Source organism: Silurus meridionalis, chromosome 22 (assembly GCF_014805685.1).
Source record: "Silurus meridionalis isolate SWU-2019-XX chromosome 22, ASM1480568v1, whole genome shotgun sequence".
NCBI lineage: Eukaryota > Metazoa > Chordata > Actinopteri > Siluriformes > Siluridae > Silurus > Silurus meridionalis.
Genome location: NC_060905.1, coordinates 8,007,625 through 8,023,276, shown reverse-complemented (window position 1 = coordinate 8,023,276; position 15,652 = coordinate 8,007,625). Strand labels below are relative to the sequence as shown.

At 39.6% G+C, this 15,652-nt stretch overlaps 1 protein-coding gene across 1 annotated transcript; it reads left to right on the top strand.

Annotated features, from left to right (window-relative positions):
* Positions 1-4,869: 4,869 nt before the first annotated feature.
* On the top strand, positions 4,870-12,474 carry lfng (LFNG O-fucosylpeptide 3-beta-N-acetylglucosaminyltransferase). The gene is made up of 8 exons (XM_046835417.1): positions 4,870-5,429; positions 9,542-9,590; positions 9,803-9,905; positions 9,988-10,141; positions 10,228-10,313; positions 10,426-10,591; positions 10,683-10,768; positions 10,860-12,474. The coding sequence occupies exons 1-8, from the start codon at positions 4,998-5,000 to the stop codon at positions 10,924-10,926; spliced, it is 1,143 nt and encodes a 380-aa protein (XP_046691373.1). The 5' UTR covers positions 4,870-4,997; the 3' UTR covers positions 10,927-12,474.
* Positions 12,475-15,652: the final 3,178 nt, after the last annotated feature.

Genomic DNA, 15,652 nt, shown 5'->3' with positions numbered 1-15,652 from the left:
AATATATTTAATGTTATAAGCACTGGATTATCCTGAACTACTCTGAACTTTGTGTCTATTGTAATATATTTATTAAGAATTTCACTGTAGAAATTATTTAGTGAATAACAATCTGCATGTGAGAAATAAAGAGACTTCTAAATTTGATAATTGCTTGGATTTTTTTTCAAATTCAAAAATTTCTGCCATCAGTAATAAATATTTATTATGTACTGCATACTAAACATTCAACTGAACTGCTGTTAAACAACTTAAGTCTGGTGTAATCTGACTACCACAGACTGGTCATCTCACCCATTACCATATTGCTCCATAATCCATTAGACATGGTAGAAACAAAGCACAAGTCACAACTTCTGCAGCTGACACCCTCACACACCCTGGGTTTCAAAACATCTGCAATAAATGCTTATCAAGCTATCCACACTCCTCCAACACCAAAGCCATTTGGTATGCTGGGTTCATCCACAAGACATGACAGAATTTTTGAAGATGCACATGCCAGGACACATGGTTAGGTGGAAATAAAGTGGCCCACAAAGAGGAAGAAGCACAAATTTTAATGTTGTGTTTGTGAGAGAGGGACATGGCTAATTCAACGGGGCCCTGTCAGAGGCAAATAGCCGTATTTATTCTGCCAGCATGGCTGTACTAGCACTGATAGGATTACAGGTCACAGCCGAAGTGAGAGCCAGGGGACCCTGCGGCCTCTCAGATGCCGCTTCATGTTCCTCTTCTCGGGGCGCCACTTCTGAGGATGTTCCCCACAGGATTTATAACAGGGGAAAAGTGTTCTGATCCAAAGACAAATAAATAAAGTATGTTTTTGTTCATCGTGCTACAGTATACAGATTTTTTCATCAACTGGAATAAATTTGGGCCAGATGGGATGTAAATAGTCTCGGTGCAAACATATTATTGAATGCTCAAAAGTCATGCACTAGACATTTGGTCTGTGGGGAGACACTACTGTCTGGAATCGGTGTCTTTAATGTGATTTCTTTTGATGGTCATTCCATCAGATGAATAAATATCCAACAGATAGAGACAAAGACAAAGAGGAATGGATGTTGGAAGCTTCTGAGGTCTTTGTGTTTACTTGTTAATGTTTAAAAAAAGTAACTTAGATGAGTTTCAGAGATGAAAGGTTTAACATGCAGTGGACTTTCCTTTTAAATCAAGAATATTCACAACAAAGAAAAACATGCCAGTCATTTTCTAGGAAATCCATTAAGTGGTTACTAAAAGTGAGAGTGACTGTGGCTAAAACTTAAGGATCCATTTTAAGAATTAAGCTAGAAAGCATTAGCAGAAAGACATTAGCAGATAAATATTAGAGCTGAGATGGTTCGCTATAGGATCTGGAATAACATATAGTAGATTGTGGAGAGATATCCAAAATCAAAAACATGCACTGATACCCAATGTGCAATGAGATAATGGGAAAACATTCAGACTTTGTCCTCTTATCCAGCTGGTGCTAGTTTAACTGGTATCTTCAAAAGCAGGGTACCAGCTGAATGGTCGGAGGGAAGGGAAAACACAAACATGAAAACATAAATAAGAACAGATGAAAGAAGGACATGTTCAGATCATACATGCAGCATGCTTACCTCAGTCAACCCTTTCTAACGACCTTTTTTCTATGCTCTTTCTATTTACAGACCCTGGAAATCATTTAATTAGGGCCAGTCCTGAGTTCCACAGGGTTTCTGAAGCAGCTAAAATGCTAAGAATGGAAAGATAAGATAAGCATATTTTTTTATGCTGAATATTCTAGCTAAGGCATTATTAAATGTGTTTAAAACTGGCAAAACTGGGTACACTTTTATTCATCACACATCTGGCTACATCTGGCTGGGTACGCCTTTATACATCACACTGATTTTATAAATTGTAATGATGTAATCATCTCCTGTCCAATCATAGCACATTCGTTTTCTACACCAGCTTGGTGATAGCGAGATTTGTTGCATTGGACATATTTATTAGCTCTCTGCCTCTTTCTCTTATATTCTTGGACATTCTTGTGGGCAAGTGGGTGGTACACAAGTGGGATCTTTCATCCCAAAGGAATTCAGCGGTAGCATAGTGAAAGAGGAAGGATGTGGTGGTGGTGGTGGTTTGTGGGGAGGGGGCTGCTTTGAGGAGAATACAAGAAAGGAACTTTTTTTGGTAGTCTTGTTAGAGGAGGTGGCTGATAGGGTGGGCTTTGGGGTACTTGAATACGGATTCCGAGCAGAACCTTCACATTGTGGCATTTAGCGCCACTTTTAACCACAGCTATTGTTCCTGGTGTCTAAAGAAAGGGCTCTTAGTGAAGTGTCTGTGCAGTAAGGAGAGAAAGAGTCCAATGATCCAAGAGGAACAAGGGCCATGAGGACAACCCCTGTGCCTGGTTTCTCATACTTGTTTTAATGCCCTTTTTTGTGGGCTGCATAAAGCAACAATAAAAAGGTGTTGTCAGTTGGTAGGTGGCACTAAAGATTTAACCAACACCATATAATTGTTCTGGCATGGCGTGGTTTTCTTAAAAAGTTAATTTGTTCGAATAAAATTCAGCTCAATGACATGCCATGACAATATGTTATTTTTTCAATCAATTGCACAGTAAAATTATGTTTAACATTTCAGCAAGGGTTATTTTTTTCTTCAAAATATTCCTATTTATTTAGTTTATTTATTCGTAATTTTGAATATGCGCAGGCTGTAAAAATACATTTTATGATGATTGTAAAAAATGTTGGTCTGTCACGTCTAGTATTAACATCTAAAAAAAAGTTTCATTATGTATGCTATTACTGCAGTCATCAAAAATGTGGACAGTAGCAACCAAACACTGGACTTTTTATAGTAGTGAACTGGCAGTTGTAGATTTTGACAGGAAACAAGCATTCCATCTCTGTGTCGGCTTGTGCCAACGGCAGCTGCTGCTGTATTCAGTCTGCAGAACTCATGCTTGGGGTCAATCAGTATCCATCTAACCCTATGGCCTCTCTGCTAAGGAAGCACATCCTTGAAGAACCATGCAGAGCACAGCAATGTTTAGTCCAAAGCAAACAATAAAGGCTAAAGCCAAGGAAACATGACATGACATAGATGCCACATTCCCTATAGCAAGCATTATGGATGCACGCAAGGATTTAACGACTCCTCGTGAAGACAGCTGCAAAGAATTGGTCAGGAAATGTCTGAATTTGAAAGGGCTGTGGTTGAGAAATTACAGGAATTTGGAGCATACATTCATACATAAATACATACATACATACATACATACATACATACATTCATACATACATACATACATACATACATACATACATACATACATACATTCATACATACATACATTCATACATACATACACATATATAATATATATAACAGAAATACATAATATTCTGTATATAGGTCAAGAGAATTGGTTGTAAGACAAAGACAATAAACCAACATGTTAGCAGTTACAATGTTTTTGAAGATTTATGTGTCAAATCAATTTCTTTTTGATATGAGGGGAATAGGCACCTAGACATCTATTGACATGGTGGGTCGATGATGCAGGGGCATTTACATAAGGAAATGTATTATTTGTGAATGATGAAAATCAGTTTGCTGAGGAAATTGGCTTTTGCAACATTTCCCAATTTTCAGTAAATATATTTATATAGTTAAAATTGTTTATATCACTTACCCACACAAATAGTATTTAAAGTCATATTAATGATTTGAAATAAAACAGATCACAACAAACTAAGAAATGACAGCATATTTGATCAAGATAAAAAGAAATGGCACCCTATAAATGGAAGAAACATTACTTTTTTACAATGTCAGTGTTATATGCATCTTTGTAATAAAAGGGTTAGGCTTTGTCTTATATGGGAATTTGTGGCTGTCACCAAATATAAATAAGCAGTCTCTTAATTTAACCATTTCTTACTTTTTTTTTCAACATTACTTTACAGGTCTTACTTAACTGGGTACAGGTGATTGCCATTATCAACATGTGGAAGTGAGTATGAAAAAAAGACAGCTTTACTGAAACTTTTTTTATAAACGTTTACTTCAGCTCAGTCTATGAAAACACTTAAACACAATTGAACTAAAAGATAAATGAGGCCCATTGTGCAAATAGGCAGCACATGCATAGAGCAATAAATTGTTGAAATGTAACTCCAAGTCCCACTTTATAACCAACTGTCACTAAGAAGCCAGGGTACTTGTCACAGATTTTCATTTCTAAAAAGATCTTATCACACAGAGCACCTGTCTTCTTATCTTTCATTTTATTGATATCTGTGACCTGGCAAAGTTTTTCAATCCCTCAAAAAAAAAAAAACATGATTTTTTTTATTTGTGATATAAATAGTGCAGAGGTGGTATGAACTGAACATTTCTTGTTTCTGTGTTTGTTTTTATTCTAAAACTTAAAATTGATAACATTCTTAATCCAAATATTGTAAAAGTTTATTTTAACACAGATCTCATAAAAGATGGTTTGATCCTGAGGGTGAAAAATAAAAAAAACTGTAATAGCTGGATATATTTTTTATGAAATATTGTACTGTTATTGTATTGTATGCCATAGTATAATGTTATTCAATTATAGAAACACAATTTATTTATATATGTGTGTAGTTTTAATAACAAGCAAAACGTTTTTGAATCTCTGCAGAAAGTTATACACCTTTTAGGCCTCAGTGGGGTTTATTTGCCTCCAGTTGTGTGTGTGTGTGTGTGTGTGTGTCGTTACTGCGAGTCCTTCCACTGCCAAACACCCGCGGTACTTCCCGCTCTACATCCGCTTTAGACCCGCCCATTTGGGCGTGGCTTACCCCACGGGCAGTTTATAAAAGAGTCGCTGTGGCTCATCGGCGAGTTTTCCCCAAGTGTTTGAGTAGGGAGGTAGTTGATACCAGGTTTTGTAACGCCATAGTGTGTTATGCAGGGGTCATCGCGGACGAGCGTAGCTTCGTGTTAGAGTTCTATCTATCAGCATGTTAAAAAGTCCCAGCAGGAAAACTGCGCTCTCCGCAGCAGGAGCGGCCGTCACCTGCGTGGCGCTGCTCGTGGTGCTCGCGCAGCAGCGCAGGAGCGCGCCCCGTGACGCGCGCGGGGACGCGGAGGTGGGGATGCGCTCACTACAGAGTGTGGCCGAGGTGGAGGTGGATGGAGGAGTGCAGAGCGACCAATCAGGCCTGGACGGAGGAAAGAAAAAGGGATTTTCCGCCTATTTTTCCAAACTGACGCGGAGCAGGAGAGAGGCTGCGGACAAACCCAACGCTGCGCTCTCGGGCGCTCCATCCAGCGCGCCGGCTGAAGAGCTGCGCCTCGACGACCTCTTCATCGCCGTGAAGACCACCAAGAAGTTCCACCAGCCCCGGCTTCACTTGCTTTTGGAAACGTGGATTTCGAGAAACGTTCAACAGGTGAGACGTGTCTTAAACCTAAGTCTTGTCTAACAAATGTTTCCTTTACGTTTTATTGGAGGAGACTTTAATTAGAGAGGTTTAAGTGGGTAGGATTATTCAGTGATGCAATGATGCCTTTGCTCATCATTATACACATGACTCTGTATAATAAAAATAAGGACATTGTAAAAAAAAAAAGAATTGCCATCAATGCCTTCAGTAGATTTCCCATGTGGATCAGTACGTTCAAAAGACAAATATATGAAGCAGTCCACGCTGCACTCTCTCCCCTTCCCCCTCGCCTCAATTGTTTGTAGATGTCCCCCTGAATGCACAAGGCCAGAGGATGCATCCTGGCTCTAGCCTCTGGGCTGTCCCCCTTTCCAGGGCTAACAAAGCATCTTTCTGAAGGCCAAAGAAAAGCTTTCCCAGGCCTTTGCTTCACACTCTTCATGGGAACTATGAAGCTGAGGCAGTGGCTGGAATCGGTTGAGCCTGAACGGTGGGAAAAAAAGCAGGGCTTCCCTAAAGACAAAGGCTCAGAATCTATAGGAAAGTTTCAGGGATCTAAGGAGCATGCAGAGTGACGCACAGTGTGAAAATGTGGTTCTGAGAAATGGGTCTCTTTTATAGTAGACCACAAAAGCTTTCTCAGCACACTTGGCAGGACCAAACCATGAACAGTCAAAGTGATTTTATCCACCTCTGAGAATAGTCATGCATACTTGACCAAGAGTCAGTTTAATTTGCCTCACACACTGTCAGAAAATGCCTCCTTTTCTGGTTCGTATGAAATTTAGTGCCAAATTCGAGAACACGGCTGCTTAGAAAGAGGTTGTCCGTGGCATGGAAATACTCTTTTATCTTATTCATTTACACTTTCAGCCTCATTCTTTATCTGACTCGAACAAAGAGCGTTTCTAGGTTTCCAAGAGCATCAAAATACAGGAAGATTAGGCTCCCTGGGCTTGCAAGTTCTCTTTGTTGTGTGAGCAATGAGCTGAATAATAGTACACAGGAGTTACACTAAGATATCTGTTCTTTACTCATTCATATCCTAGTGTCTGTCCATGCATACATTTCTGGGCCCATTTCAGAGAGTTGGTTTCCAAAGTTTTTGTTCGTTCCCATCATTTCTGTTCTGTACAGTGAGTGATGCAAGTTGGAAACAGGGAGAGTTAACAGAAGGCTCCTAATGTGGACAGCTGCTAGAGAGCACTGCGGTCATAAAAGACCAAAACAAGCCCGAATACAAGAGGGAGTTTCTAGAGAATGGGTGCCAGGTGGCCTGGCCTCAGAGAACAATAGCCTGAGTACTAATGAATCCCAACATTCCCAGTGTGTACATATGGATGTCTGCATTAAGGTCATTTCAGTGTTGGGCCCCGCAACACCTTAGCATGTGAAATCCCAGTAATTGTCATCTGAACTGTTTAGGGATTAGCCCAAGGTCTTTTCCAGCACCAGACAAGTGTTTAGAGGGGGGATTGTATTGTTTGAAGTGTAGCATGGGAACTGCATAGCATATGTCAGGGGAGGCTACCAGCATGAAAAACACGATGAACAGGGCCATGTGGGCCCGTGATTATATTTGGACACATCTCTCGCTTTATTGTGTGCTGTAAGCCATTTCTGGCCACGTCGTGTCACGCTTTGTGCACTGCTGTATGGGTGACGAGCAGCTCACCCTGCAGTGCTGTTTACATGTAAATAATACAGATAGATCCAATCAAGTGTTAATGTTGATACTGTGCCTATAAGTGTCTCAGGCTGGCTGGGAACAAGAAAATTTCCCTGCTGTCCTTGCTTTCATAGATCGGATTTTTAGAAAGGACACCTCGGTTATCGGTTTTTAAAAGCTATAACATCCATTGTCTTTTATGGGGAAAACAAAAGCTTTACGATATCACAATGGGATAGATAATTCGCGGCAATAAATTTTGATAAGCCTGTTCCTTGGAACGGTGGTGTTCTTTTTAGTTTGATCCACTGCCGCTTAGATTGTTTCAGACCACGGCTCCTGGTTTCCTGTGTTTCTCCAAGTTTCCCCCCTGGAACAATGGAGCTTCCCTCAGCAAGGGAACTCTACAATAATAAAATGAGACTTTTGCCTGTACTGTGCTATCCGGTGTCCAGTTACACCATCCCACACACAGACTTTGAATTATACCGCCGTTATTTAACACAAAGATATCTTGACCATGCATTATTCTGAATGTGTGTCATTTCTTTAGTTAGTTATATTAGTCTAATTTTTATTTTCCTCTTCAGTCATTTTTAAATCAAGGGAAAAGGGTGGTAGTAGAGTGTGATTTGCCCTGGCACAGACAGGAAAGCAGCCTGTGCGGGTGGCTAATGGAGGGAGGAGGGCCTATTTGTTTCCTTCCCGGGGAGCTGGAGACAGCCAGCCAGGCTCCGTACTCTCTCTGTTCAGCGCCAGTTCTGGAGATGGGAAGGGCCTTGCTGTGCTTTCTAGGTCATAGCTGCAATCCACATATAACTCCGGAAACTTCTAATATAATGTATTCTACCTTGTTTAATAAGGTGTGAAATTAGATTCTAGAATGAGAAAGAAGTTTAAATTTCTACTAAAAAAACAGTCATGAATCATCACTTTATATAAAACTTCATTGATATTTGGATCGTTCAGTTAAATAGAGAAACAAAGAACAAAGGATTTGCTATTGGGAAACCGCTTTTTAGTTAACCACTGCAGCTGTATGCAAATGCAGCCAAGCATATTTCAAGCTTCCCCAGCGAAGGCTTTAGTCATCCTGAAAACACTCTGCATTGTTCAGCCAGAGAATGGTACGAAAGGGAGGTGTGGGTGTTGATGGAAGTGAATTAGGGGTAAATAGCCACATGGACATGCACAAAGACAGGGGCTCACACATACTAATCAGCTCTGAGGTTTCTTTTTCTGTTTTCTGGGCTGTCTGTTAGTGGCCAGTGCTGGCAGCTGCTTGCGTGATTAGCCTGGCTTTTCAGAAGAACTGAGCGCAAACAGCAGTGGCCTCTGATTTTTCAGCAGCCAGCTCTGGCTGTACAAACAGAGGCCGTGGGCACTGGACTCCAATATCTCGCGCTGAACATCTGCTCAGAGTTTGCTCTGCAAACCAATCAAACACACCATGACAGCACCCAAGGTTAAAAGAAAATAGAAACCACAGCAAAAAGGCAAGTGTGTGTGTGTTTGTGCAGAATAGGACATTTGACAAAAAGCTGCCTTCTGGCATGAGTTTTTGACAAACTGAGCACAAAGGCCAAGCAACAGTGGAGTCAATTAGGCTGTGTGTTTAGGAGGCCATGGCCGGGCAGGCCTGTTCTGACACGTGGCTGTGATAAAGCAGCAGGTGGCAGGTGTTGTCTCACCTGAGCTGCATTGTAAACAGGTTAACAGTGGATGTGCTTTCATCAGGCTGTGTGAGGAGTATGGTAGTGAGGCGCCTTTAAAAGCGGCCTTCCTGCTGCTGTCGAGCACCTGCTCTGTCTTATCCACCAAAAAAAAGTGTCTAATCCTGCCCTTCTCCTCCCACCATCCTCTCCTATATAATAGGGGGAGTATCAAACCTCACTTTGACTGCATTGTGACTACATGCATAATGGCTTCTATCTTGACCTGAGAATGAAACTCGGAGGTTTTTTTTCACTCTTCTTTTCAGTTTGCATGATTTGTCGATTATTTTCAAATGTGCAGCCTCTTAGAGAATTGTATGCCATTTTAGATATGTGAAGTGGTCTGAGGATAGAGAATAAATTGGGGTCTGTGGTGGGGTGTAAAATTGGGTGGTGGTTGGGGGGTATTGGGGTGGGTGGGTTGTCTGCTGTCCTTTTTGTTCTGTGTCTGGGATACTTGGGGGTTCCGGAGCAGTTGCCATGGAGAGCCTAAAAAGCAGCAACAAGGCCTCTTTTATGCAGTGGGGTAGAGCTTGGCTTGTTTAACCGACAAAGTTTTCCATGGTTTAAAACAGACAATAACTCCCAATCAGCCTGTATGAAATAAATAGCACACAAAGACGCATTTAGACCGAGCCAGTTCCTGTTATGCACGTCTTCTTATCTTTGTTGCACTGATTCTGTAATAGACAGCAAATATGAGAGCTGACCGTTTATGCTCTGTGTTTCCATAGACATACATCTTCACAGATGGGGAGGATGAGGAGTTGAAGAAGAAAATGGGTGAGTACTATCATGATATAAATACCATGACCCTAGTAGGGGGTAGTAATCCTGCTCCGAGCTCTAGGCTATTATCAAGAATTGTGTGGAGATGACTGATCACATTTTGCCCCAAGTTCATTGCATTAGTCAAGTGTTAAAAATTTGCAAAATGATGAATGATTTGAGTGGTATGTGTGCACTGACCCACATCTGCCCTTTATTCCACGCAGGAAACCATGTCATTAACACCAACTGCTCTGCTGCTCACAGCCGCCAGGCTCTGTCCTGCAAGATGGCTGTGGAGTATGACAAGTTTATTGAATCAGGAAAAAAGTAAGTGTGGAAATGTTATTAAAAAATTATTTTCGACAAACTACTGCATACCAATTATTAACTGCATTGTTCTCTTCTTCAGGTGGTTCTGCCATGTGGATGATGATAACTATGTGAACGTCAGGACACTTGTCAAGCTGCTTTCTCAATATCCTCACACTCAGGACTTGTACATTGGCAAACCCAGCCTGGACAGGCCCATTGAGGCTACAGAGAGACTCGGGGACAACAAGATGGTAAGTAGCTAAATACTTTTTAGGGTTTAATATCAATTCAGTTTGACCTGAAGCCAAATTATTCAAACTCATCCTTTCTTTTTCAGAGACCCGTTAATTTCTGGTTTGCCACTGGGGGAGCTGGTTTCTGCATCAGCCGTGGTCTGGCTCTGAAAATGAGCCCTTGGGCAAGGTATGATAAATAACATATCTTTTAGTTTTAAATTCATGTATATAGTTTTAAGGGGGGTTTTTTGTTTAATAAATGGCTATAAATTAATCTGTAACTCCTGTTTCTTTTCCAGTGGTGGTCATTTCATGAACACAGCAGAAAAGATCCGCCTCCCTGATGACTGCACCATTGGTTACGTCATCGAGTCAGTTCTAGGGGTTCCACTTACACGTAGTAACCTGTTCCACTCACATCTAGAGAACCTGCAACAGGTGTCTCGATTAGAAGTACACAAACAGGTGTGTTTGACACTTAAACTTAGAAATTTAAGCAAATTACCTGTGATCGTTGCACAGCTGAAATCTTAATTCTTATTGGTCTGCGTTTCAGATTACACTGAGTTACGGTATGTTTGAGAACAAGAGGAATATCATCAACATGAAAGGAGTTTTTCCGGTTGAGGAGGACCCATCCAGGTAAGAGTTCTTTAGATGTTGTGTCATTTAGCACAAGCCCATAGTTATTCAGTGTGACTGAAATTCATTATTGTCCACGTGTCTCTTACAGGTTTAAGTCTGTGCACTGCCTGCTCTATCCGGATACTCCCTGGTGTCCTCCTCAGGTTACCTATTAAGGCAACCAGCTCCTCTGTTGTATCCTCGTCCTGACTGTGCCTCAGTATCTGAAAGGCACTAGGGACCAGTGTGGTATTGGCCCATGTGGCTGCTTTGATTGACATTGCAGTGCAACGTGGCCTCTCGTGTTTTTTTTTTTTTTACTAGGCTGCTGTGCGGCCTGCCTTCGGACACTTCCTTCTTGCCTGGTGCGTGAGCTTCCTGTCTGTGTACCAAGCAGTGGGGCCCACAGCCCCTCAGGAAAAAAGGCTTTCAGCACCAAGCTTCACAGGCAATCAGCTGTGCTTATGTCCTTCATATTGCTTGTATCCATTGCAATTCTCATAGAATGTGTTTTTTAAAATGTGTCCATGCCTTTTCCTGCCAGCTTTACATGCTTAGTACATATGATTTATTTTTTTCTTTTTTAAAATGCAATTTAGGATTTTAATTTCAGGTCTGTGATGACAAGCCTGAAAGAGAGAGTAATTTATATATGGGTGCTTTATTAAGTTGTAAAGGACTCCGGACAAAATATTTAGATGAAGGGTAAAGCCGTTGTTAGTATCATTTTCAGTTTCAATAGACTTATACTATGGTTATTACCTTTGTATAGACTGATAAGTTGATAATTTATATTTATATGATTTGTGCTGGCAAAAGGCAATTTCCAGATGTGCTATCAGATTGTTTGAATCTGTGGTACGTTTGGATAAAGCACTTTTCTTCCCTTACTGTTCTGAAAATGATCGTGATGACGGGCTTCGAAGCTGAATGTAACAGAAGCCCATGTTGATTTTAAAAATGCCAATTCCTGCATTCAAACAATCTTGGCATATATTATTCATGAGAATTGGATATTGCTAAATTTCTAAGCTTTATTCTGAAAAAAACTTTTTCAGAAAGTTGCACAGCTTGGTTGAATGAACTGCTCATTGCTTTTGTAAAGTGATTCTTGCAAATATTTCATCATGAGTAGACCCGACATGCCAGCATGACCATGGCTATTAAAAAAAAAAAAGTAATTCAAATGTGCATGAGTCAAATGAATTACATGTACCTGATGTCCCAGTTGGCCTGCTCCACATTACTCATTTGACTTGTGTGGGGTCTCTACTCTTAATCATATAGCAGTCATGTTAAAACTTTACATGAGCAATGGCAATGTGCCCTATACAGAGACCGTCTCTGTTTAGTTTATTATTATTATTATTTTTTTTTTTTTGTGCAATGACCCATATTGGGTAGACTGTTATTTTTTAAAGCAGTATGTATTTACTGTGCCATGCTAAAAAAAAATAATTGTACATAATCGTTTAGATGGTATTATACTTTTACCTGTGCATCAGGCATTGTTCTGATGACTGCTTATTTTATCTTTTTTTTTTTTTTGGCTTAGAATTGTGCTAATGGCTGTAATTTATCCTCCAGTATCTGGATTCTTCAATTGTTCAAATGCCTTTCTCTCAGGGATTAACATCCTGATGGAGTTACTGTGGTACTCCACTGTGGTAACCATGCATTAGCTTTTTAAAAAAATAAAATGGCATACCCGCTGAGAAACTACACATCTGTCTGTGTTTTACCTTTCACTTTATACACTCTATATGAATATTTAAACACAGACTGCCTGAAACAGGAAATGAACCTTACTCTCTAGACTCGCTTAAGAAAACACTGAAATGTGCATGTGTACGAAGCAGCACTTGCTTGGTATAAAAGTGCTCTAAGTTGTTGGAGATTTTGGGGAGGGAGAAGGGAAAGAGGGTATGCCCTTCACATGAGAGTACCATTTACATGCATGGGTTGTACAGAACTGTTTATTATTTCAGAACAATTTTTGCAGAAGTCTTTCTAGAAATCCAGCAAAACAAACCCATGTAATATGAGACAGAATCAAACAGAATTTTTGCTAGATGTATTAAGACATGTTTAAAAAAGATGTCTTTTCAGTCTGGTCTTAACCAAAAGCAAAGTCTGAACAGCAACTCCACCTATAATTTATCTACTGGACAGACAGTTGACGTAGTAAAGTCATCAAACAGAAACTATGCCAAAAACAACAATCACCATGTGAGATCTTTATTTTTACAAAAAGCATATGTTCTCTTTTCTGACTAGGTTTCCAGTGATGTTTTCTAAGTCACTTAGAGATAGCAAAGTTAATTCCATACCAATATTTCCCAAGCTTATAAGAAGAATACTTTTCGAATGATGTAACAAAGAATTTGGCTTTTGACATACTGTAGTATGTAAAGACACTGGGAAAAGAAGTGAGAAACAGACTTCTGCTCTGAATAATTTTATATTTCCAAACAGTTTCTTACTTGCATCAAAAAATTATGTTAATGTTAATTTAAAGTTTGTATGTCAGCACATGTATACAACTGTACAGAACAGACCACTTTTTAGACAAATATATAATGCAGGTTGCTGGGTTACATGCATAGAAAAGAAGGAAGTGAGGCAAAGTCTCGAGAAAAACTGTGGCATGTTGTCTATGGTGCTAAAACTTAAAGGTGAGCAGAACATTACGCCTACATTAAGTCACATTACCTATACATCTGTTTTTCATATAAACTCAATTTTTGCACTGGGGCTCCACAGAGCGAACACACACACACACACACACACACACACACACACACACACACACACAGTCTTACATTTATCTGCAAAATGAGAGGTATAAAGATAACAGGTTCATCTGCTAGAGACAGAGCATTAGAAGTGTTGGCGATAGCCTCCTCAACCACAACACAGAAACAGACCAAAGTAGTAATTATGGGCTCTGCTTACAGTAGGAGTGTATCAGCTTGGCAAATAATTTTTTTCTAGATAGCACCTTTTTCCTTTGGCTAGGTGTGTGAAACAGGCTTAAGCCAGACTTACAAAGTCTATAAATGGCACCTTATCAGAACATGTGACTTTCCTGAAATAGGAGGGAAAGACAGTGTATACTGCTGAAACCGTTACACACACATACACCCATACACAGATATGCATGAATAAATGCTTAATATTATATGCTTAAAATACTTAAAAACTGTAATGGTCGTGGTGTAATAACAGTTTGAAGTCATTACTGTTGGTCAGTATTATGGCTACACCCTAAAAACAGCATTTAGAGAACAAACTTTGTTTTCCGTTCTCATCCGTACTTCAAATTCTCATCTCTAATTAAGGCCTTTAGGTCTGTTATGACTGCTTCTGCAGCGAAGCGTCAAAGAGTTGGACCACACAATGACTCCACACAGTCAGACTAGAACAGGAGGCACAGGCTGAGTTGCTATCGTTGCCATTGAAAAAACCTAAACGTGAGCCGATGTCATGCCTTCTTGATAAAATGTCAAATAAAAAAAGATTAATAGCAAATCATTAGCATTTAGGAGAATGTAGGAAAGAAAATGGTTTCATATGTCTTGAAACTGTTGCACTTCTTGGAAAAAATTAGGTCTATTTTTAATCTGAGTCAGACTGCCCCAGGCACCTAACACCTTTTCAGTGTGTAAACTTTTCAATTCTGGTTATATCTCATCATGACAAATAAGCTGTTTTCTAAAGTAGATGGAAAAACTTCACCTTCTTAATTACATGCTAACGGCAGATTATTGTCCATCAGGGGAATTCAAACTGAATAAGATTAACACTGAGTTCTCAAATGTGATGTCAAATAAAGCGAGTGAAAGATATCAGATAACATCAGGTTCCTACCACCCTTCAGAAGCACCTCTAATTTTGGATGCACTCTTGCCTGCATTTTAACCACACATTCTTATAAAATGTCTATATATTCAAAACACGTCTGATGTAAATGCACCAATCCCAGAAGTATGAAAAATAATATATTACTTTTTTCTCTCCATGTGCAATTTTTTTAGTTGTTGTTTTTTGACATAAATACCTTTACTGGTAATTTAAAATAATTTATTGGTGCATTTAGTGTACAAACTGGTTGATGACTGAAAGTAACATGATAATAACAAGCAGCTAAAGAATAATGAAAAACTATTTCCCCTATCCCCCAGAAACTTCCGGTTGGTTGGCTATGGTAAATTGCTCCTAAGATTGTGTGTGTGTGTGTGTGTGTGTGTGTGTGTGTGTGTGTGTGTGTGTGTGTGTGAGAGCGTGTGTGCACAATGCCTTGGTGCCGCTTTCTATTAAGAGTATATTCCCGGCTCATGCCTAGTGTTCCATGGACACATTCTGAATCCACCACGACCCTGATTACAAAGTTACTAAAGCAGAACCAAGTTAGAAATGAAGTGGTCCATCATTGGTATCAGTGGTCCATCAGTCATCTTGAAAATTGAATTTCTCTCATAAAACATGCTATAGATGTGCAAAGAAAGGCTGTTTAGGTTTTGTCCTTTCTCTGATTTCCAAAAATATGTATTTTAATTCTCAATGTGTCCAAAATAGTTCAATGTGAAGAAGTGAGACAATAAATTCCAGTGAAAATGTGCCTCGGGTTTTGCTCTACAGGCTTGGCCAAAACACAAACGTTTTTGTCATTCAAAGTCATGGTCCAGTGTGCAACCAAATGTGTAAATAATTATGGAAAAGCACACTACTGACATTTGTTTGATTTATCCTTGTCATTTTAACAAGTAAAGAACAATGTTGGTCACCATAAAATACACTGACTTAAATGAAAATTAATAGTTAAAATGAAATCAAATGTTAAAAGTATAAAAGAAGATAAATATAAAAACCTATATTGGATCTCTCATTTATATATGAACA

What these genes read in the sequence shown, in the direction of transcription:
- lfng (XM_046835417.1), top strand. Translation starts at nt 4,998, where the DNA reads ATGTTAAAAAGTCCCAGCAGGAAAACTGCGCTCTCCGCAGCAGGAGCG. An exon ending in TTTATTGAATCAGGAAAAAA is followed by an intron (nt 9,906 to 9,987) that starts GTAAGTGTGGAA and finishes TCTCTTCTTCAG; the next exon opens with GTGGTTCTGCCATGTGGATG. An exon ending in GACTCGGGGACAACAAGATG is followed by an intron (nt 10,142 to 10,227) that starts GTAAGTAGCTAA and finishes TTTCTTTTTCAG; the next exon opens with AGACCCGTTAATTTCTGGTT.